Here is a 24,411-nt window from a genome sequence, read left to right on the forward strand (position 1 = left end):
AGATGTGTGGCTCATAATCATCTGTAACTCCAGTTCTGGGGGGATTTGTCCACTCTGATCTTCTCTTTGGCACCAAGCACTCACATGGTACACATACATATGCAGGCAAGACCCTGTCCCACCCCACCCCCCACTTTAAATTTCCTCTGGATTTCTTGAGAGCCCCCCTCACTTGTTTGAGTTTAAGTGGTAAAACCAAGATCCTTGATTTAAAACTGGTTTTTACTTAGAGGTTTCTTGGAGGATGTTTACTGGTCCTGCAGGTACCTGTCATTTCTATCAGTTAATTCATGTTGACAAAAGGGAATGCTAACTTTTCTTTTTGTGTTTTCATTTAGTATCCCAACCCCATGGATAAGAATGTCATCTCTGTAGAAACTGTGGAAGAAAAGAAGGGTAAGTTCTCTGAATATGGTCTGCTTTAGAGGTGCTCACTAAGTATACTGACTTTATAAAGGATACATTTGTCTGTGCGTGTGTGTGTGTGTGTGTGTGTGTGTGTGTGTGTGTGTGTGTGTGTGTGTGTGTTGTGCATGTCTATTATATCTTAGGCAGGATTCTTGTCATTTTGTAAATTATAGCTGATGGGTAAGACTGAGGCTGTACATAACTGTGCAGGTAACATGTTGAAGTACTTAACCTGTGCCAACATCCTACTTTCCTTAGCCCATTCAACTTTTAGAATAATGTTTGAGGTAGGAATTATGAATATTCCTATTTAATACAGGAGGAAACTAAAGCACAGTGAGACTAACCTGCCCAAGCTCATTTGGCTGTGTCTTTACACATGTCAATTTATAGATGGCAAAACATTTGGAGATAGTGCATAGATGAAACCAGGAGTGGTGTGACTCGTGTATGTAATCCCAGCTATTGAATGGTGGAGGCAGGAGGATCAGGAATTTAAGGCTAGCCTGGACTATTCAAAAATAGCAGCTAGATACGATGTTGCTATAAGTTGCTTAGATTGAGGAACCATAACTGTGGTTTGGCAAATTATGGCTCATGCTGTGTGTTTTTGTAAGCAAGCTTTTGTTGCTCATTAGTCATCCCCTCTGTATGTTATCAGTGGCTGCTTCATCTGAGTTACAGCAAGAGCTGAGCATTTGCAAAGGAGACCATATAGCCCACAAATCTAAATTATATACTCCAGGACCCCTTTCCAAAAATGTTGACTGTGCCCCACCTCGGGGTCTTTGGTGCTTTTTGCAGTCCTTTCTTCCGGGGAAACATTGTGACTTATTGTTGGGACTTGAGGAGTGGGCAGTGCCGGGAGCTCTCATGATGTACACACTTGATGCATTAGCCCGTGGAGACATCTTGATCCTGGCCCAGCATGCTCTTCAGCCTTAGAAACCACGGGTGTTGCTGTTGGTGATGGGGCTGCAGCTTCCTCTCTGCTGTCTTATTTATGGGGCTGCTTTCTGCATTTCCGTAGCTATAGAAATAGATTGTAAAAGCATTTTCTCGTGTACCTGTATGTAGTGTGGGACAAGCTTGCTTTCTGGCCTGAGACAAATCTCATTTTGAGTCCCGATTCTGTTACTTCCCTTATGACCTAACTTTAAAAAAGCTTAAGGTCTTTATCTGTCAAATAGTAAAATGATCCTGTTAATTTCAGGGTATCATCTTTGCCTCTTTTTTCCCCACTATTTAACCCTGACTGGCCTGAAACTTGCTATGCTCACCAGGCTAGCCTAGAACTCACAGAGATCACCTGCCTCTGCCTCCCAGGGGCTGAGATTAAAGGCGTGTACCACCATGCCCAGAAGCAACTCCATTTTTAATATGTGTGTTGTTTACCTGTCTGAGAGTAACAAATGCTATGGTGGAGCATTTGCTTCCTGACTGCAGGTATCTAGTAGTCACAATGTTTGCAGCAGGGGTTAGGATACCTGTAGTTAAAGCACTGAGAAACCTTGCCTGTGTCTGAGCCATAGTAATTCTATAGAGAAATGACAGCACTTCACAGTTTGTCTTTTTTTCCTTTTCTTCTCATCTTAACTCACACCTGTTATTATTATAATTAGTTTTAAACTTTCCTCCAGGAATGTTCTGGTCACAGGGGTTTCATTCCTCAATAAATGACTCCTGTAGTTAATTAATTACAGGTTTAGATGATACAGTCAGAAATCTGCATGTGACAGTGTGGTCCAGGAGGTGGCAGAATCCCTTACCATCCTCCTTGTTGAGCAGGTGGCCAATGGCCAGTGTCACTAGATGCTTGACACTGATCATCCAGAGTAGAGTGGTGGCCCACTAGTGACACATGTTTGGAGTTGTTTTATCTTGAGCACTTGTGATTCGGCTTAGAAAACTGATCAGAAAAGGGGAATGTTTTTTCAAAATTTTTATTTTATTTCATATTATGTTTCTGCATATGTCTGTTGGATATGTGTGCCTGGATATAGGTGTCTGAGAAAACCAGATGTGGTGGATCCCTTGGATGTGGAGTTATATAGGCTGTTGTGAGATGATTGAGGTGGATGGGTGCTGGGAACCAAACTTACTTACTTTTTACAAGAGCAGTAAGCACTCTGAACCACCAAATCATCTCTCCAGCCCCTGGAAACTTAATTTGTGTTAAGCCTTATCTATAAAGAATTCTACATATTGAAAATTGAAGTTTGAGCTAAAAAGCTCTATGGACTCTTAGATAAGAATATGTTTTTCCCTAATTATTTTTTTGGCTATGAAAATTTCTTTTTCTAGATGAATCAACAGGACTCATCTATAGAAAGAGGATTGCTATCTGTCAGAATGTGGTTCCTGAAATTTTAAGAAAGGTAAATTCATTTCAGAGTTTAATCACAGTGGGGATAAAATTGAGGAATTTCAATAGTCATAGAAAAAGACAACACTTTCTGATCTAAAGGAGTGTCAGATTTTGCCACTTCCCCAGTCTCAGTTTTGTAGGGGAAATACTTTTCATGCCTATCCCACCAGTTTTGGCAGGTGCCGTTGGAGTGTGTCATCTCTGTCCTGTCTGAGAAGGACTCTTCTGTAGATGTGGGGAGATTCGATGATTATTTTGTGGGTACTTTTGGCATTTTGAGTGAAGTGTTGTCTTTTCTAGTCTGTCCATGGTTAGAATAGGCAAGAACAATGAGAAGTGAGAAGACTGTGAGTATTAGTCTCATGTTTGGTTAGGACTTCCACACTTCTGTTTGTAATTTACTGTTAGAATTAATAGCTGTTTCTGAGAGTGGAATATTCTTAGTGCCCTACGCAAGCCTTTGGGTGTGTGTTTCTGTAGAATAAGGTCTGGAATCTTTATGATAGAAAACTGTTTTCTCTCTTTGAAATCCTTAAGCACTCTGATGATTCTGTATTGGGCGGAGGTAAGTTGAAAACATCATTTGCATGGCTTGAACCTTAGATGGATTTTTCTTCTTGAAAGTGGGACTCTCTGCATAGCCTAGGTGGGCCTGGAACTTAGGGAGTAGCCTAGACTGGCCTCAAACTCAGGATAATCCTCCTTCCTTTACCATCTAAGTACTGAGATAACAGGTCTGTATCACCATGCCTAGCTATAAAAATATTAAAAATCTTTAATATTTTTATTTATTTATTTATTCTGAAAATTTCATATATGTATATACATATATTTATATACATACATACATACATACATACATGTGTGTGTGTGTGTCTTGATCTTATCCACCCCCTTATCTACCCCTCCCAACTTCATGTTCTCCTATTTTCATTCTAGTATTACTGTTTTTAAATTGTTGAATCCAGTAAGTGTTGCCCATATCTGTTTGGGTTTGTAGTTATCTACTGGGGCATGGGTACCCCTCTAAAGAAAAATGGTTCTCCCTCCTTTAGCAGACATCAATTGCAGTAACTCCTCAGCTAAGCCCTCCCCTGTCCTGTCTATGCTGTCTAGGCTGGAATTTTTAACTGCCTTGATCTTATGCAGGTAAGTACAGCTGTTGTGAGTTCATATGCGCAACAGCATGAGATGCCATAAGATAGCCTTCTACAGCACTCCTCCCCCTCTTTCTTTCCTCTCTTTGACCATGTTCCCTGAACCTTGAGGTGTTTGGTATACATGTCCCTTCATTGGTGAGCACTTGCTGTCATTTATTCTTATAGTACTTTAAACAGTTATGCAGTTCTTCATCCACAATGTAGGATTTTTGATGGTGGTCTTCTAATACGTAAGAGGAGAGCATCTTGACAGGCACTTAAAAAACACTTCAGAGGGGATTCCCTGTGTGATACAGAATGGTACCTGCAAATTAGCTTGCAAATTAAATTCCTGTGCTTATACTAGGAAAAATGGCAGCTTCCCTCCATTCCTCATCGTAGGTTAAAACACTGTTATTCCCTCAGTGGAAAGAAAGCTAGAACCACAAAGAAAATGAACTTCTTTTGACTTACAGATAGGAAGCTGTGCTGCACTTCAACAGCAAATTATCACTGGCTTTTCCAGAGTTCATAGCTGCCTTTGCCCTATATACGCATTTTGAATCTATTATTTAAAAAGGCATTCAAGTTCGTCTTGTATCTCAATTCTTAAATAATTTAAGGCTCTGACTTGTACAATTCTGCCTTTGTAGCTTTCCTTGTCCTCTCTACCTGGGAAAGCATTGATTTCTAGGATTGAACAGAGATTACAACGAGGAAAATATTTCTCTTGATACTGCCCTGCATGGGAGCGTGTAGGTGGGCCTGATGAGAATCCATCAATGCAAGAAGGCCTGCCCCAGAGGAGACATGAAGCAGCTGATAACTTGTTTAGTAGCCTACATCAATCCTGGGCCATTTGCAAGTCCTGGGCAGCAAGTAGAGAGGCCACAGTGTGTGTGATTATCAGAGACTGAGGGGTGTTACTGAAGTGTCATCCATGTATCGGGACCACTTGTTCCCTTTGTTTTCCAAGACTGAAATCAACTCTAGGCAGAATCTTCACATAGCTTGCTTTTCCTAAGTTGAGAATACTGTCCTTTCTCTGGACAGGTGAGTATTTTAAAGGTACCTGATATCCAGCTAGAAGAGGAATCCTGGCTCAGTCTTCAGAAAAGGAACATGGCTATACGGAGTCACTGCCTCACGTGGACACAGTATGCCTCCTTGAGGGAAGAGTCTGTCTTCCGGGAAAGTGTGGAAAATCCAAATTGGTAAGGTCACCTTTCTCTCTCTCTCTCTCTCTCTCTCTCTCTCTCTCTCTCTCTCTCTCTCTCTGTGTGTGTGTGTGTGTGTGTGTGTGTGTGTGTGTATGTGTGTGTGTTGGGGGGATCCATTCCCAGCACACGATTTCATACTTATGGTCTCTGTCTAACCCACATGTATTTCATGTTATTTTTAGTCATGTAAGTAATGAATATATTTCCTTTTGGAGAAAATATGACAGAACCCAACTCTTGTCCAAGTACCCTCTAAATTCTGCTATTTGCTTACTCTCTCCAAAGGCAATGAATGTTACCATTTGTTGAATACTCTTCGAACCTTTAAAGGCAATCTAGGTATTCAACAAAGTTTAAATAAGGAAAATATTTGGTTGATGTTATCATGCGCATGACCCTGTCAGTGGGCCTGCCTAGCCACAGTCAAGTCAAGCAGGTGTAAGGAGGTGCTTCCTCAAAGACTTACCTAGCATGATTGCCTTGTATATCTTTTTTACACATGTGATTTTTATGTCATCCAAGTTTTTGTATGTTTATTGTTTATGCTTACTAGACTGCTTCTGAGCTTTATCTGATACATGCAGAGCTAGATTATTCTCTACATTCGGTTCAACTTGACCACATTTTCTGTAGTTAGCACCACTATGGTAGATACTCTGATGGTGTCTAGTTTCTCTTTGCTGTAAAGGAGAATATAACCTCCATAAGTTGTATGGCCTCTGAGTATGACTCTGATGGGATATATTTCACCCAGTGAAAATTTTAAGTGTTGTATTTGATTCAAGACTAACTATAAGCAATCAAATTTACCTTTCCTAGCATACAGTTAGTTCTCTGAGGAGTGACAGAACTGTACATATGACCAATATGTACAATTGTGTCCCTACTGCCACAGTCACTGCTTAACCCTGCAGGTATACTGAATCCTCCTGAAATGGGTGGTTTAAGGAAGTGAATTCTCTGGTTTGTGGAGGGTGACGGATAAGCAATGGAGAAACCAGGAGTGTTGCTCATGCAGGGTTGTCTCCTCAATGAAGTAAATGAATACCTATTTTCATCCAGAAGGTTGAGAGTGCATCTTGTTAAAACCTGGTGACCTTGGTGACCTACCTGTAGGTAGGGTCAGACCTCACCCAAATCCCTCAGAATGTTTATCCCTGACTCTCCCTCTCTAGACTAGACTCTTATCTTTATCTTTGCTTCTCAGTCAATTGAAGCACCCTTAGGGAAGATGTCACACATAGTTTTTAACCTGCTAACCTCTATGCTATCTTGGTCAGAGACTACACCAGATCTTAGGCCCTTAAGCAACAGAACCTATCTTCATGCATATTTTGCATGAGTTTCTGTGTCATCACTCCTTAAGATCTATTGTCCACATAGGATTGAAATAATTGTTACCAGGAAACTTTTTTTCCAAAACTGAAATAGACTTAAACATGTCTAAAATAAACAGCCTTAAACATGTCTAAAATAAACAGCCTGGTGTCAGGCTCCTGAAAGTTGAATCAGTGTTGGCTAACAAAGTCAGGCTGAGCCAAGTTTCCCTCCCTCTGATGTTTCCCTGTGTCCGAGATGCTGTGTCCGAGATTCCCCCAGTGGCTGCATGTCTTATATGCTAGTTTTAAAGCACTGTGGGCTGGTTTTCAGGACATGTACAATTTGAGTTCTAGGAAATCTTAGTTTGAGATGTTGTAATTAGATACCACAATCTTTGTGGTTCAAGCAACACCTGTGAATTTCTCATGGCTCTGGAGGCTGGGAAGTCTAGTCTGTGGGCACTGGCAGAACCATTGTCTGTGAGGCCTGTTTCTAGCTTTACAGATACCTGTCTTCTGTTAAACCAGATGGTTGAGAACATGTGATCTGTTCTCTTCCTCCGTGGAACATATTTAATGGCTGAGTTCCACGTTCACGGAATCATGTAAACTTGCGTTACTTCCCAAAGGCCCAGTGTTGTAACTCCTTTTCATTGTGGGTTAAGGTTTCAACACACAAGCTGGAGGCATCTGGGTGGTACTCAGGTTGTCTCCAACGCATGAGGTCTTCCATTCCTAGCACCAAAAATACAATATAATGCAACTCAATAAAATAAAAATGGCAGCATAAAATTTTTGGAGTACATAGACATATGGTTTGCAACACAGATTCTGGCGGGTTGTCTTCTAGTGTGCTAACACACAAGTTTGCATTCCATAACAGCACTCGGCAGAGATCATTTCCCTACAGCATGGCCTGTAGTTAATTAACACACATTTTAATTTTTACAGCTATAATTGGTGAGAAACAATCAATTCCTTGAAAACAGATTTCAAGAAAAGACTTACATATCTTTATGTGTATGGCATTTTTCCTGCATGCATATATGTTCACCACATGTGTGCCTCGTGCCTGCAGAGGCCAGAAGAAGGCATTGGATCCCCTAGAAGTGGGAGCTGCAGTGTGGGTCCTGGGATCTAAGCCCAGCTCCTCTGCAGGAGCAGCATGTGTTCTTAGCTGCCAGCCCTCTCTCCAGTCTTCTTGTTTTGTTTTTGAGACAAGTGTCTCACTGTTCACTTCTGGGCTCCCTCCATTCTCCTGCCTCAGCTTCGTTGATGTCTTTCAACTTTTTTGGCACCCAAAGATAGACTTTGAAACAAATGTAAAATGTCACAAGCACTAAATATTAATGATAACCATTACAGTGAATAATTTTCAAAAGATAATTTACTGTGTTTTATTATTACTGTTCTGTGTGGCTTGAATATTTTTGTTGTACAGCTACAGTTTTAATGAAAATAATAAAACCTTCAAATAACTAATTGTCCCAATGTAAAAGCCATTCTTAGGGCCCAGCCTTTCTCCAGATCATTCCCCCTTGCACAGCTCTGACCAACACATATCAATGACTCTAGGACGTTTCAGCAGCCTCCTGGATGAGTAAGAAGCATATCTCATTCACGTCAGAGGGAGATTCATGGACCACAGTTTTTATTTTGCTGATATCCAGAGCTGATGTAGGACATGGGTGGCTGGGACTAAAAGCTGGGGCCAGAGAACAGAGCTCTGTTGTTGGTCTGCAGATGTAGTAAAAGGATGGCCTTGTCTGATTGCACACAAAGTGAGTCTTTCATTTCATCCTCCATGTTTTAGTGACAGTTTTTGTTAATGTTGTTTAGGATTACATCTGGGCTATTGGATAGTCTTAAAAGCTGTCTGTGTCAGTTAAATTATGATTTGCCCGGATAATTCAGGAAACTCTTCATCTTGTTGTTGTTGTTGTTGTTTTTTAATCATAGGAAAAGAATAATTCTGATTTTGGGGAAAAGGTATAAAACTGTGACTTTGGTAACTAATATTAATCAATTCTGGGAAACAAATCACATTAACTAGACAATCATGCTTATTTACACACTGTTTACGTAGTATTTACATACTACTATTCTTAGTCCATTTTTACTTGAACTTCTGAACTTTTAGCTATTACAGTGTTATAATGAAAGTCTCTGCAATTACATGTTTATCACATGTTTAATTACTTTTTTTTGGAGACGGGGTTTCCTGTTACCAAGGCTGGTCTTGAATTTATTATGTAGCCAAGCATGACCTTGAACTTTTTTTTTTTTTTTTTTTTTTTTTTGGTTTTTCAAGATAGGGTTTCTCTGTGGCTTTGGAGGCTGTCCTGGAACTAGCTTTTGTAGACCAGGCTGGTCTCGAACTCACAGAGATCCACCTGCCTCTGCCTCCCGAGTGCTGGGATTAAAGGCATGCGCTGCCAACGCCTGGCAACCTTGAACTTCTAATTCTTTTGCCTCTACCTTCCAAATACTAGGATAACAGGCCTATGCTACTAAACCTGGTGTATGCAGCTCTGAGGATGGAACCCAACACTTGGTGTATGCTAGTTACCACTGAGTTACATCCTAACCTGCTGTCTCTATTCTGTAAGAAGTTTTCGTGACTCAATTCTAATTTGTAGTATGAATAAATAAGAATGTGTGCTATTGAGGACTTGACCAAGCCGGGCAGATGCTCTACCACTGGGCTATAGCTTCATTTTATATAGTTCAAAATATAGAAACAGAAAGAATGTTTATAACTATTTACCATTATCTTGTAAGACTCTGCTCTATGTTTATGCTGTTATCTCAGTACACCTTCCCCAGAAGTGCTCACTTCCGTATTTAAGGGCGTGGGGGTAAGAATCTACTGTCTTACTTCCAGAGCTAGATTTAAGTAAGTTCAGGAAAGATGTGCATTCAGGGCTTTGTATATTTGGTGTGGACAATCCCCAATGTGGTTGACATTTTCTCCTTAAGTACAGTGACTGGTGTTTGTAGATCCAGGATGCCATAGGCCAGTGTGTTTTGGCCAATGTCAGATTTTGTGGACTCAGAGAACCTGGGCTGGTGCTCTCCTTGCCCTTAGGACCCCTCATGACAGCCAGAAATCAGTAAAGTGAATAGAACAACACCAGAGCAAAAGCAAAATCATCTCTTGTGCCAACGAGCTTTTACTTGGAAAATGAAAAGTGGTGGTGCCCTGTCATTAACATCTATTATTCAAGTATGCCGTTACTGTTTTGAGGGCTTAGCACTCATGTGTGGCCAGTGGCTGCCACTTGGACATTACATTTTGACTAAGAAGACAGAGTCAGCTTGCCATCTCTTGCCCTTACCTTTTCGACCTCACAACTAGAGCAGCTTGGCAATGATGCTTATGCATTCTAACCACTATTGTACCTGTCCTTTAAACACGTTTTATTAGTTTTGAGTTCTTATTTGTAATTAAATATTTTTCCCCCGAGACATGGTTTCTCTTTGTAACAGCTCTGGCTGTCCTGAAACTCACTTTGTAGACCAGGCTGGCCTTGGACTCACACAGATCCTCCTGCCTCTGTGTCCTGAGTGCTGGGGTTAAAGGTGTACACCACCATCTCCTGGCAACTAAAATTTTTTTGATGTCTCTATTTTGTGTGCATGTGTTCTGGAGTGCATGTGTGCATGTGCCATGCATGTATATAGAAGTTAGAGGACCACCATGTAGGAATTAGTTCTCACCTTCTACTGTGTGGGACCTGGGGATTGAATTTAGAGTGTCAGGTCTGGCAGAGTAATTTTACCTGCTGAGACATCTTTCTGACCATTAAAAAAAATTAATACGTTGACAATTTCATACATATATAATAATGAATTTTGTTCATTTTCACCCACTGTTGCCATCTCTCATTCTACTTTCTTTCCTGCTGAAACCAGTGTGTGTGTGTGTGTGTGTGTGTGTGTGTGTGTGTGTGTGTGTGTGAGACCAAATTAAATACGATTGCATGATCATAGGATGGGCAATCAGTGACTGTAACACTGAGGAATGTGTCTTCCTTGTTAGGTAAACCATTTTCTGTCTGTGGATCCTCAAGGAGGGGTGGGATCTCATGGACCCCTCACCTGTCCATGATGGAATGTTAAGAACCATAGTTTTTGTGAGTCCCTGAATGCATCCATTTAGTTCTAAGTAATCTTGTTATTTTTTCCTTTATAATAGAGACTTTTATTATATTGTGTAGACCACGGTAGATGTGGCATTGCTTTGGTTTTTACTTTACCTAAGTAATGCAGTTCTAGATGACAATCGTCTTCTTGAGGAGTTTTGCCTTCAGCTCCTCGTCCTACAACTGTATGTATTTTTGTGGCAAGTTAAACTATATCTTCTGGTTCTCCTTGGTGGAGTTTTTGCTTTTGAGTGAGGCAGTGATTCTTCTATACTCAGCGTAGCATCTCAGTCACTCATATTTGAACTTGCCCATGTCCAACACTCCATCCTTGACATCTGATGTATAAGAACTCATATGTGACTTTAAAATGCTCAGCTGAGTATATGCCAATAGTGTGGCGGTTTAAATTTTTATAAAAATTTCAGCGAAACCACTCCTAGAACAGAATACAAAAGATGATGAAAGCACACATGAAATCTTACAAGCAGGTTAAATTAATGGGTTGAGCAGTCTAGTTTCATAGTTTTGGAGAGACTCCCAGGTGAACGCCACTCATTCTAATAAATAGGTTTGTAACCTTTGAAGTTTTCAGTTTAAATTTCTTGGCTAAAAGTGCCAAGTTTCAAGTAATTATCCAACAAATCACAGATAGTGTGATTTATATCTTTCAAGAGATACTTGCTGGGCAGTTTGTACATCTATCTCTTTCTTCTTCTGGAGTCTTTTTATGTTTGTTTCAGCAGCAGATGTAGCGGTTGGGTGACTTGTGAGGTTTTAAGGCTGGCACTGCCCTCTTTTGACTGATTTCCAGGCTCATCGTTGCCCAAGTATTAGCATCATCTGGCTCTACTCACTGTACTTGGCGGTTATGTCTAAGACTCAGTCCTGATGCTGCAGGGCTTGAGGGTGTTGTTACTGAGTAGCCTGAATGAGGCCTCCTGTATTTAGCCGCAGACACAACTCCCCCTGCTCATATTGGCCTTGATTTCCAGAACACCAGAGGGTGATCTAACCATTAGCAGAGTGCATCACCGCTTATGACACGCTGAGCCACAAGGTCCCTTCTGCTCAAACTCAACATCTGGCTAGAGTCTCATTTGGGTTCAGAATGGCTGCCCTCATAAAGCACCCCATTTGCCTTCTGATTCAGTGTTCACATTGTCAGAGTCTGTTCTGGTTTCCTTACCTGTACTTCCTGTCTTGTGGGGTTTTGATCTAATGTCATGGTTCTCTGTAACCCAGAGTCAAGCATAGTGTGTGACACACAGAAGATGCTCCTGGCCCTTTGACAAATGAATGATTAATGTTCATGGGATTCAGGTAGTACATCTGTCCAAACAAGGAATGGAGGAAGGGAGGGGAAAGAGATGAACTGGGTAGAGGGCAAGTAGAACTTGGGAAGCTCTGATGGGATTGGGTAGAAGGAATCTTGTGCACTGATATGGGAAGCTCTCATTGATGCTCTTGGTCACTTGCGTGCTCTTTGCTCTGGGACAAGTTTGCCTGAGTTCTGTCACACAGTGATCCGTAGATTCAGTAACATCCTAAGTGGGACTGCTCTACACTTGGAGGGTATAAACATGGAGGAAGTGCAATGATGGTGAGTAAATGTTGCTGATGTTGGGTGGCTCTTAAAAGGCACTATGTTTGAAAAGTGGAGTAAGCTGTTTTATTGAAAAGAGAGGTGGAAATCGAGATGGAAACAGTGATTTTTAGCCAAGAGAGCATTCTGGGGCACTCACAAGTGAAAGCTTTTGAAATATCTTAGTGGATATCTATTTTTTTTTTTAATCCTCCATTGGTTTAGAGTTGTGTCTTACTCCACAGTTCAGAGGGGAACAGATGTGTTGCAGTGAGTCTAGCTTCATAGAGGCTCCAGGTGAATCTGCCAGTAGCTTTGGAAACTTTGATAACCAGCCGGTGTCTAGGCACTACCGGTAAGCAGATACAGAGCCGTACCCCTTTGGAACTCTGTCCCCCTTTTGCAAAGTTCTCATTAATCTTCTAAAGTATGACAAGTTGATAAGCTTCTTCCCCAGCAAACAGCAAACATTACCCAGTGAAAACGTCCCACTAAAAAGTGTAGGAAACTTTCAGCAACCCCTTGAATGCATGTGAGAGGAGTGATTGAAGGAAGCGGAGAAGTAAGATTTCAGTGAGTCTGATGCACAAGACAATGAATGGTATTGGCTGCTCTTAGGGAGCACACATCATGGTGACATTTCTTTCTTTGTGGTAGTTACTCGTCTATAATAAGTTAAATACTTAGAATATTAAAATGATAGTGCTTTATCAGACAGGCAGTGATGGAGTGCAGGACCCACCAATCCCAAGACAATCAAGAGAAGCGTGGTAACTCAGACATGACTCTGTTGTAAGGAGGTTCATCAACCTGGAAGCTTGATCATCATCAGAGCTGGGCTGTATTTTGTCACTGTGACAATATACCATAGGGAAAACCCAACTTAATGGGGGCACAGTTTATTTTGTCTCACTGTTTCAGAGATTCCAGTGCATGGCCATCTATTTCTGTTGCTTTCAGTCAATCTTGTGGCAGGGTATGAACATCATGGAGGAAGAGTATGGCAGAGAGAAGCCTCTTGCCTCACAGCAGCCAGGAAGGAGGAGAGAGGGAGGGAGGAAGGAGAAAGAGGGAAAGGAGAGAGAGAGAGAGGCTTTTTTTTAAACAACTTGAAGAGCAAACTTCAATTGAGAAAATGCCTCCATCAGTTTGGTTCCTAGTTAGTCTGAGGGGATATATATATGATATCCCACTGAGGGTGGTGCCATCCCCTGAGCAAATGGTTCCTGAATTGGAGTAAGTGCATGTCATTTAGAGCACCTTATACAGATGTCCTTAGTTCAACCTTGGGGGCAATTCAAGCAGTAGGTGTTAATCTCATTTCACAGAGGAGGCGAAGTTTCAGAAAGCTTCAGGGATTTGTTTATGTGATGGGGATACAAGGTGAGATGAGACTCTAAGAGGTCTGATTTCAGAAGTGCCTCCACTTGAAGCTGTGCCCGTCTGTCTGTCTGTCTGGTTTGTAAATATGGCCTGCATGCTTGCTTATGTTACATTTTAATTTATATCACATGTGTAAATACAACTTTAGTAGGCATTCAAGTGCTGAAAACTATGCATTTGCGAGCTCAGGGGATTGCAAGGGTTCTCCACCGATCATGGGTACAGAAATGGGTTTTGCCAAATAGCATGGGGGAGAGCACATGATCTGGTGTGACCGGTACAAGACTCAGCTGGGGGTGGGGTGGGGTTGGAATCTCTGCAGCAGTGCTGGATTCAGGGGTTATCCAGGGACTTGAGCAAACTGACTGGAAGGCCCGGTGTCTCCTTTGGGTCATCCCTCTTTCCATGTGGTTACAGAAGGCCCTACACTCTGTGACTGAAACTGAGATGGCACCACACCACGATACCATTGGAACATTTCCCAATCCTCTCAAAGGCACTTTAATTAAATTTTCATCATGAAGATAATTAGACAAGATTTGCCACACCTAGCCAGTCAGTATTCCAGGCCAGGATCTCATCAGGAAACTTTGCTTTTCTGGAAACTGCCCTTTTGAGCTTTCCAGGTTGGTGGCCCTGTGCCCTGGGGAGTAGGTTTCATCCATGTTTTCCCTGGATTTTTGTTTCCTCAAATTTAGAAGAAAAAAACAGCTCAGTCAAAATAGGAGTCTTGATTGTTTAAACTGCTGCTAATTTTCAGAGTGCCTTGGTGTGTTGAATGGTGTCTGTGTATGGACAAACAGTAACTCAGATCCTGGTCCTACCTAAGTGAACCAGCCGGTCTCATTCACACAGGCTGCTGTTGGCTTGTCTCTCAGCTGGTGAAGTATGCCCCCTACTGACCTTAGCAGGTGGACAGTTTTCTCAACAAAATAGTCTACAATTCATCTCCTTTCCCACCTTTCTTCATGTTCTCCCCTCTTTCTTTCCCTTCCTAATGTCCTTTAGTGATTTCCTGTCACATGCTAGTCATTACAATTGAAATTGAGACTGTAATGGAGAAAAAAAAAAGAGATACTTAGAGAACTTTTTGGCATTCTCTAGTCAGACATTTGACTGCTAATGAGATGTAAGCCAGTGTGTGAACATTCCGGCTTTCTCTGCCCCACCAGTAATCAGGCAGGGATGCCATCACTGATTTTGGGCAGGGTGGAATAGAGGATTTCCATTCTAGAGACAAGGACCCCAGGGGTAGGGAGTGGGGGTGGTGGTGGAAGTGATTGCCTTGGACATAAAAAGAGAAAGGGATGTGAGGAAATCAGGAAGTAGTAGTAATACGGGAGAGGAAGGCATGGCTGCCTGAGAGTCAGTTACAGAGACTGAACATAATCAGAGACTGGCGAGATCGTCGGAACTCTAACACTTGTGGCTGATGATCTCCCGGACCAGTATCAGTAAGTGGGGGCAGAGAAAGGGGAGGGTTTTGAGGTTGTGGGTGACTGATCTGCATGCGATCAACCATTCTGCCTAAGAGATATTATTCAACATCTCTTTACTACAGTTTCTTCATATTTTTATAGAGGAACTAATTTTCAAAGCATATCAGCAGCCTCCAAGGATGTGTTGTCTAGAGTGTGAATACTGTTACCATAGAGTTTTGGGTGTGACTGAGACTGTAAAAAAATATGTGTAAGATGAGTGTGACACAGTCTTCTGTAGGCTTAACACAGAGGAAGGCAGGAGGAAAACCTGAATCTCTTGCTTCTTGACATAAACACCACTCACTTCACATTCAGGATAGGGAGGAAGAACCACCCTTTCAGAGTGTAGGGTAAGAAACAACAACAACAACAACAACAACAACAACAACAACAACAACAAAAACAAAAACAGAAAAGGCCGGACGTTGGTGGCGCATGCCTTTAATCCCAGCACTCGGGAGGCAGAGGCAGGTGGATCTCTGTGAGTTCGAGGCCAGCCAGGTCTCTAGAGCGAGTGCCAGGATAGGCTCCAAAGCTACCCAGAGAAACCCTGTCTTGAAAAACAAACAAACAAAAAAAGAAAACAGAGTGTAGGGTAAGGAGAGCCACAAGGTGACTAAATGGAGGGCTAGCCCATGCTAGCTGCACCCTTGCTGAAAATGGTACTTGGCTGCACAGAAACTATACCAAAGAATGTGTTGGTGGTGCACACCTTTAATCCCAACACCTGGGAGGCAGAGGTAGGCGGATCTCTGTGAGTTCAAGGCCAGCCTGGTCTACTGAGTGAATAGACAGAGAAACCCTGTCTTGAAATCAAACAAAAAACCCAAATCAAAACAAACAAACAAAACAAACAAATAAAGGAAAACCTCAGGCTTTATTTTTATAGAAACAATAGTCATGGGCTTACTAATGCTCCCAGATTCTGTTAGTTAACATTATATTTCAGTCAGTCTGTCCATCCTTTTTTTGTTTCTTTTAAAATTTATATATTGTGTGTGGGTATTTTGCCTTCATGTATGACTGTGCAATGCTGTGGAGGCCAGGAGAGAGCACTGCAACCCTTGGGACTGGAGACACAGATGGTTGTGAGTTGCTATGTAATTGCTGGGAATGGTCCTCTGGAAGAGCAGACAGTGCTCTTAAGCCCTGAGCCATCTCTCTACCACCTTTTTTTTTTTTTTTTTTTTTTTGCTGTTGTTGTTTCCTTTTTAAAACTTGTATGTGTTTGTGCTTGTGTGTGCATGCCTTTGTGTGTGTCGCGTGTGCGTGCGTGTGTGTGTGTGTGTGTGTGTGTGTGTGTGTGTGTGTGTGTGTGTGTATCAGGGGCTGACTCAGTAAGGTTAAAGGATGTCCTTGGATGTTGGGCCTCCTCACTTTCCATCTTGTTTGCCAAAGGATCTCTTGTTTGCCACTTCATACACTGGGTAGCTGGCTTATGAGCTTCCGGGAGTTTCCTGGGATTCTGCTGTCTCCACTTCCCATCTCATCATAGATGCCTTGGGGTTACAGATATGATCTGCCACATTCAGCTTTACATGGGTGCTGGGGAGCTGAACTTGGGTCCTCACCCTTGTGCAAAAAGCAGTTTACCCACTGAGCTATCTGCTCAAGCCTAATTCTTTCCTGTTTTGTAATGAACACAAAACCAAAGAAAATAGCTGATGGTTAAACAATGCTGCCTAACCAGCTGTGCTTTTCAGGGAAGCTCATCCTGACAGGAGACATTAGGGATAGTCTTGGGTCAGAAGGAGAACATGATATGGTGCTCTGAGTTATTGAGAGTGCCGTGCTTCCTTCTCTGACAGTGTTAAAATACAGCAGGATGAACTCCATCTTATGGATGGCAGGGATGTGACCCTCTTTACTGCCCTGCTGGTCTCTGCCATGTGCACAGACCCGAGCATGCTTTTCTGGGGACTTGCTTCTCAGATTGGCAGAAGGAGATGTATTGCTTAGAATATGATATGAGGGAGACTGACTAATCCCTCACCCACACTTACTTGTGGACTGAAAAGCCCATTTCTCCCAAAGAGTGCGAGGCCCTTCAACTTCTCAGTCTTAAACATTAAAGTCATTGTAAAAGTCTGATCCAACTAGTCCAGAATAAAGATGGGAAAGATTAGCATCACCGGAATGTAGTTTTACATGAACAAAGCATTTTAAATAAGCTTAAATCTAAGAAGCAGGCTAGGCAGAAGTGCATGTGTTAGGTTGGGTGGGGTAACTCTGTGTGTGTGTGTGTGTGTGTGTGTGTGTGTGTGTGTGTGTGTGTGTGTGTGCAGTGTGTAGGAGCAGAAGAGGGAGGTGGGAGAGAGGGAGAGAGGAGGCCTGAAGGTTTAGATTTTTTGCTGTGAGTTGATCTAAATGTAGGCACTCCTGCTAGATCCGAGGGAGAGTGTATGGCTGGAGATGATTCTAAATGGCAGAGAGCTTGCCTGGCTTGCATTAATATTCAGCACTGGGGGAAAAAGCAGGAAAGACAAGGTCATTCTGGCTAGATTGACTAAACATCACATCTCATTGAGTTCAGTGTTTCTCAGAATAGTGTGTGTGTGTGTGTGTGTGTGTGTGTGTGTGTGTGTGTGTGTACATAGGAACATACACATAGGAGATTTGGACTTCTTTCCTTAAGATGTAAGAAGGTAGGGAATATTGAGACAATATTTTTCGTGCTGAGTAATTTGATTGCAAAGATAACTAGTTCATCTAACAAGTGTGGTTGTGCTCATTAAGTGTAAGAACTGTGCTGCAAATGGGCCATAAGGTATTGTCTACAGGCATTGGTGGAGGCAGCAAGGCTAGCAGTCACTAATGCACAAGCAACCATTAATCTGTGTCAGTTACTCTGTGCTGGGAGAAGTCTCTTTCTAACTCTAAAACTCCATTTAATCTGAGGTTATTTGTTACTTTTAATCTCCCATATCATGCAATCCCCAAGACTATCATGGGATTGATGAAACTTGTGCCATGTCTGAGCATTTTAAGATAATGTGTGTGTGTGCAGGTTAGTTTTTTGTCACCTTGGTACAAGATAGAGTCATCTGAGAAGAAGGAAGCACAATTGAGGAAATGCCTCCATCAGATTGGACTGTAAGCAGGTGTGCGAGGCATCTTTTTGATTAATGATTGATGTGGGAGGGTCCAGCCTACTGTATGATTGATGTGGGTGGTCCTGGGTGGTATAAGAAAGGTGAGCAAGCCCGGGAACAGCACTCCTTGATGGTCTCTGCTTCAATTCCTGCCTCCAGATTCCTGGTCGAGTTCCTGCCCTGACTTTCTTCAGTTATGGACTGTGGTGTGGAAGACTAAGCCAAACACACCCTTTCCTCCACGAATTGCTTTTTGGTTATGGTGTTTATCACAGCAATAGAAAGCCAACTAGGACAGTGTGGCTTCTCAGATATTGTCTGTTACTTTAAGCCTGTGCCCTTATGGGTTTTCTCTGTTGGAATGCTTTGCCATAGGCTGATGCTACCTCTCATTTACTTGTTCCTTTGCATTTCCTGTTAAACAGTGAGGTCCTGGAAGAGCCTCTCAGTCTCAGTATGGTGTGGGGAAAGGAAAACTTAAGTGGTGACTTAAGAGATTTGAAGTGAAGGGCCAAACCAAAGTTAGCAAGTGTCTTAATTAAAACTACTGATGTTTTAAAAGGAATGCTTTATTTTTATAAAACTGATATTCAAGGCTGCCATTTTGTATGTGTAATATGTACATGTATGGTTCACAAGTGTGATGTGTATATGTATATTTCTGTGTGTGAGTATGGGCATCTGTGTGTGTGTGTGTGTGTGCAGCCAGCAGCCAGAGGAAAATGCTGGATCCTGTACAATCACTCTCTGCTGGAGTTTGAGACAGGATCTCTCATTGAACCAGGAGCTGATAATTAATTTGAAATAAATATATGTTATATGTGATATGTAATATATAGCATATACTAACCATGCAGTAAGTGGTTTCAACAAATGTATTAGCCCAAGTGTCTAGTAGAGATGGGTACATTCAGCTTTTGTGTAGCTAGAAATCTTAATTTCCTTTTCATTCCTGGGAGGTAGTTTTGCTGAGTTACTGGTTTATATTTTTTTCTTTTGGTGTGCTGAATATGTTAATCCAATTCCCCTGGCCTGTAAAGTTTCTGGAAACAAAAACAGAAACAAAACCACTCAGATCTCCCAGAAGCTCCTTTTATGAGGCAAGATACTTTTCTCTTGGTGCTTTCAATATTCTCCCTGTGGTTTTTGATACTGTATAATGCGTCTGGTGTAAATCTCTTTAGAGGTCTCCTAGTTGGAGTTTGCTGAGATTTTGAATTTGTGGACATGTTAACTTTTCTTTTAAATTTGGGAAGTCTGGGCCATATTGCTTTAGATAATCTTTCTTCTCCATTTTCATTGGTTCCTCCTTGAAGGCCGCACAGCGGGTGAGTGGGCCACCTGACAACACCCATAAGTCTCAGAAGCTCATACCACCTTTTCTCATTCATTTTCCATCTTGGACAGCCTGTCCTCTGTTGCTTTCTGCTTTTAAGTAGTTTGTCTTTGTTGATAGTCTCATCTTGTTCACGCTTCAATTTCTTGAATTCATTTGGTTGTTTGAACTCTTTTTTTTGTTATTGTTAGTTGGATATTTTAAAAATAATTATTGCAAATTCATTGTCAGGCAATTCATATACCTGTTTCTTTAGAGTGAGTTTCTAGAAATTTGTTCGGTTCTGTGACTGGGACGATGACTGGGTTGTTTTCCTCTCTGTCTGTCTGTCTGTCTGTCTGTCTGTCTGTCTCTCTCTCTCTCTCTCTCTCTCTCTCTCTCTCTCTCTGTGTGTGTGTGTGTGTGTGTGTGTGTGTGTGTGTGTGTGTATCCTGTGTGATCTTTCAGAGAGATTTGGCTCTATGAAACAATGACCACTTCTGCCATTTGTCACAGCTGGCTTAACACAGAAGCAGCTCCCTGGGAGTATGCAGGCCTCTCAAACTTTTTCTGGGTCTCTCTGGGACTATGTGTGTGATTTCCCAGATATAGAAGTCTGCCCTGTCATTGAGCCCAGTCTATAATCTCTCGTTTCTGTTGGTGATTTGTTTGCGGTACTGCGGATTCTTAAGGGCTGTGGCAACCTTCTGTGCCGGCTAGCGTTTGTTCTCAGTGACCAGTAAGCATCCAAGTATTCTGCTTCCCTTCCCCAGAGTCATGTCATCAGGCAAGGCCTGCTAAAGCCACAGTACTGATGCACATTTATCTCCTTTCTTTCTCTTTTGCGGGAGAAACATGTCTTTGAGTTTTCTCCCCTTTCTGCCCACTGTGCTAGTTGGGAGGGAGATATCTGGAGTGTGATGGCTAATTTAGATGGATTAAGGAACACTTAGGGCAATAGGTACAGGTTTGAATGTGTCTAAGAGCTTTTCCAGACTGGATTAAGCTAATCTGAATGTGGGTGGCACTATCCCCTGAGCTAAGGTCTTGGACTGGAGAAAAAAGGAAAAAAAGCTAGATGGCTGATAGAATTTTCCCTCCTTGGTTTGTGAACCCACAGAGATGTGAACAAGTGACCTCCCAATAGCTCTGACCTGAGCTGGCCAGGCAGCCAGACCGTTCCTAGCATGATAGAGCATATTCCACGAACCAGGACCTGAAGCACTCTTCTCTTGCAGTGAGCACAGTGGTGTGTGCCTTATACCTCAGCATTTGGAGGCTGGAGATTGGAGATCAGAACCTCAACGCCAGTCTCTACCACACAGAGTTTGAGGGCAGCCTGGGTTACATGACACCTAGTCTCGCCACAAACACCACCATGGATACACAGTAGAAACCTCTCTTTCTTCCTTCAGTGACTTGTGGCAGGAATTCTGTTGTAACAGAAAAGTTTCACTCCTACAGCAAATGAAAGCAGCACACTTCACTTGCTTTGACATGACTATTCTTGGCTCTGCCCTCACTGGGGCATACTCCACCTCTTAATTGGTTTCAGGAGGTCTCACAAAGGCAACTTTGTTTGTAGATTTTTGTTAAATTGTTGTCTTTATCGGGGAAGGTGAGAGCTGAAGGCTTCCTGTTCAGCCATTCTACATGGCTCTCAAGTATAACCGGAATTTCTTTATGAGATGGGGATAATTAATATTTGCAGAACTTTGGTAATTAAAATGATAGAAATGGCAACACACCTGCTCCCTGTCTCCTCTTGCCCCTGACAGGGATTCAATACCTGTTTCAGACTTCTGGCTTTGCAGTCTCCGTGTTTGCCTGCCTCTCTTTAGCAACTGTTGCTATCATTTTAGCAAATGCTGAGCATGTACCAGTCATTCCTCACACCCCTGTTATATGTATAAACTTCTTTATTATAATAGTTGTAAATAGGTGATACTATGGCCTCATTTACATGTGAGAAAATTGCTTATAGAAAGTAAACAATTTATTTAAGGTCAGGAAGCTGAAACTGGTCTCAGATTCAATTTTTAAGAGGCATTTCACTTTTAAGCACAGGAACTAACTACTGCACTTATTGTCATGGAGAAAGTTCATGTTACTCATATAATGAAGGGGTCTCTTGGTCCTGATTGCCATGAAAGTAAATGTGTTTAGATGTTAACTGTAGTCTCCTCAGTTGCAAATTAAGAGTGATAAGTTTCTAACAGGGCATGGTGGTGCATAGCTTCAGTCCCAGCATTTGGGAGGTAGATGCTGGTGGATCTCTTTGAGTTCAAGGGCAGCCTGGACTATAGAATTCCAGGATAGCCAGAGCTACACAGTGAGACTCTGTTGTGAGAGAAACAGCACTTCTCTTCCAAAGAGTGATAATTTCTTTTATAATTGTTTTAATTTTTGAATTTCATACACAAATGCAATGTTCTTTAATCTTATCTACATCCCTCCCAACTCCTGTCATGTCCCTCCTTCCCTTTTGAAGTCATATTCTCATTTTTAATTGTATATATGTATGTATGTGTCTGTATGTACACACACACACACACACACACACACACACACACACACACACCCTACTGAATCCAATTAGTGTTGTCCATATGCACATAAGTGTATGGCTGACCGTCTTGTCTATGAAGAAAACTCTCAGAAGCTGCAGATTGTCAGTAGCTTGTCCACTAGGAGTGGAGCCTTGTGAGCCCTTTCCCCACCCATGGTGGAATGTTGACTGTTGTGGTCTGGAGCAGGTTTTGTGTAGGAGCCATAGCTGTTGAAGGTTCATGGGCACATGTCCAGAGGACAGCAGTCTTCCCGGTCCTCTGGCTCTGACAATCTTTCTGCCCTTGTTCTCAGATGTTTCCTGAGCCTTGGGTCAGGACTTGTATTATAGATGTTCCATGTTTGGATGGAAACTTCACAGTAACTGGTTCAGTTGTGGTTCTTTGCAGTAGCTTTCATCTGCTGCAAAAGCTGCTTCGGTGAGGGGGTGAGAGCTGCACTAACCTAAAGGCATGAGAAGTAAGTGTTTGGAAGGCAATTGGAAACTCTATCAATTTAGCAAAATGGTGGTGGTAGCTTCTTGAAGAGGTGTTTTACATCATGAAATGAATATTCTTTAATTCGAACGATTGTTGTTTATATTGTATAAACTGTACATAGTTAGGTCAACCTTAAATGGAGTCTTTTGTTTTAACAGGTAATTACTCAGTTATTATGGATATTATTTTGTGTTAATTACAAATGGTAATTATGATGCTAAAAGTGTCTATAATTTCGTATCTAAATGAAAGTGACATGAAAGATGAGAGTTTTTGACAGTTGCATGTAAAAGATGTATTGTGATCGTGTGGCTGCCCCATTACCCTACCTTTTCCCTCTCCTGTTCTTGTGTGTCCTTGTGTCCTCATGGCTTACTTTATTTTATCTTATGCAAGTAGCCATGGAGATGAATTTTGTGTATGTGTGTGTATAGATTTTTTTCTTTTTTTCTTTTTTTTTTTTTTCAGGACAGAGTTCATTCAAAGAGGCAGAATTTCAATCACAGGGGCTGGATTTCTCAATTGTATTTTGGAAACTTTTGCTAGTGCATTCTTAAGACAGGGAGCCCAGAAGGTAAGCTTGATTCTACTTTCAACTAACATTAATTTTAAGAAAACATGGAGGAATCCGTTGGGTTGTTGAATATGACATAGTAGAAGAACATCATGAAGGTATTATATAAAAAAGGGAGTTAATAAATGTATCCACAAAATTTCTTTTAATAATTTTAACCAGGCTAAACCAGTCTGAATACATCCTAATGAGCGCTGCACTGGGTTATTGAGATTAATGATATGTTCTTGGCCTAGTTGAGGGGGTTTCTGTCTTGGATCCAATCTGGTTTAGCCTAGGCTGGAAGGGAATAGCTGAATTCCTAGAAGGTCTTGTATTGCTTTTACTCACTGAAACATTATTATACTTGTTTTCTGCTAGGTCACTAGCATTAGCTAGTACATTAGCTTTAAAAAAAAAAAAAAAAGAAAAAAAGAAAAATACCACCACTACCCTCCTATCTGCAAAATTGCAATCTCAAAGTAATACCCCTGATGAGAAAATTAATTTTATCACTGTGTCTCTGACTGAGTTGACTCCTTGTTCATCTATTAAGTCCCATATTAGAAAAGCCATAATAATAATAATTAAGTATAATTGTTTTGCACATAAGTCTATTCATCAAAAGGATGGAAACCCTTTTGGGAGCGATAATATTTAAAAGTTGAGGTTTCTTATTATTAAATTGGCTACACATAGTCATTTGTAAAATAAAATAAAACTCTATCCCGTGGTCTCTATAAAAACAGATAGCAAGCTGTATTAATCCTGGAGGGTTATGGCTTGCCTCACTTTAGATAAATACACGTTGTCCATTCACCCAAGTGACTTTGTATTTTACCTGTTATCAATCTGAACATATTAATAGTTGTTAATCATGTCTTGATCCTGTAAAATATATGAAGTGGTCTGCATTCCCATTTTATTAGTGAAAGATGATTATATACACCCAGTATATCCTTATCATCTTGCCTATCTTTTTTCTTCTTACAGGAGAGCACCTGCCTTGTGCTAGGCACTGTGTGAAATGTGGGTGTGGTAGTTTGAAATAGTTATGCTCCCCATAGACTTATGTTTGAATGCTTGGCCTATAGGAAGTGGCATTATTAGGAGTGTAGCCTTGTTGAGGTAGGTGTGACTTTTCTAGAGGAAGTGTTTCACTGTGGAGGTAGACTTTGAGGTCGCATATGCTCAAGCTATGCCCAGCATGGGACTGAGTTCATTTCCTGTTGCCTGCAGATGTAGAATTCTCATCTCCTTCTCCTGCACAATGCCTATCTGCCTGCTGCCTTGTTTCCCACCATGGTGATAATGGACTAAATCTCTGAAACTCTAATCTAAGACAGGGGGCTAAAT

The 24,411-nt window shown here is 41.5% G+C and overlaps 1 protein-coding gene across 3 annotated transcripts in view; it reads left to right on the plus strand.

Annotated features, from left to right (window-relative positions):
- The window catches only part of Prelid2 (PRELI domain containing 2), a 64,803-nt gene that overhangs the window by 11,990 nt on the left and 28,402 nt on the right, over window positions 1-24,411 (plus strand). For all 3 annotated transcript variants that reach the window (XM_027398001.2, XM_027398002.2, XM_027398003.2), the window contains 4 exons: window positions 339-396; window positions 2,713-2,786; window positions 4,969-5,129; window positions 22,971-23,076. In XM_027398001.2, coding sequence (XP_027253802.1) covers window positions 339-396; window positions 2,713-2,786; window positions 4,969-5,129; window positions 22,971-23,076 — 399 coding nt within the window. The remainder of the gene's footprint in view (window positions 1-338; window positions 397-2,712; window positions 2,787-4,968; window positions 5,130-22,970; window positions 23,077-24,411) is intronic.

This window comes from Cricetulus griseus, chromosome 2, assembly GCF_003668045.3.
Source record: "Cricetulus griseus strain 17A/GY chromosome 2, alternate assembly CriGri-PICRH-1.0, whole genome shotgun sequence".
Taxonomy (NCBI): domain Eukaryota; kingdom Metazoa; phylum Chordata; class Mammalia; order Rodentia; family Cricetidae; genus Cricetulus; species Cricetulus griseus.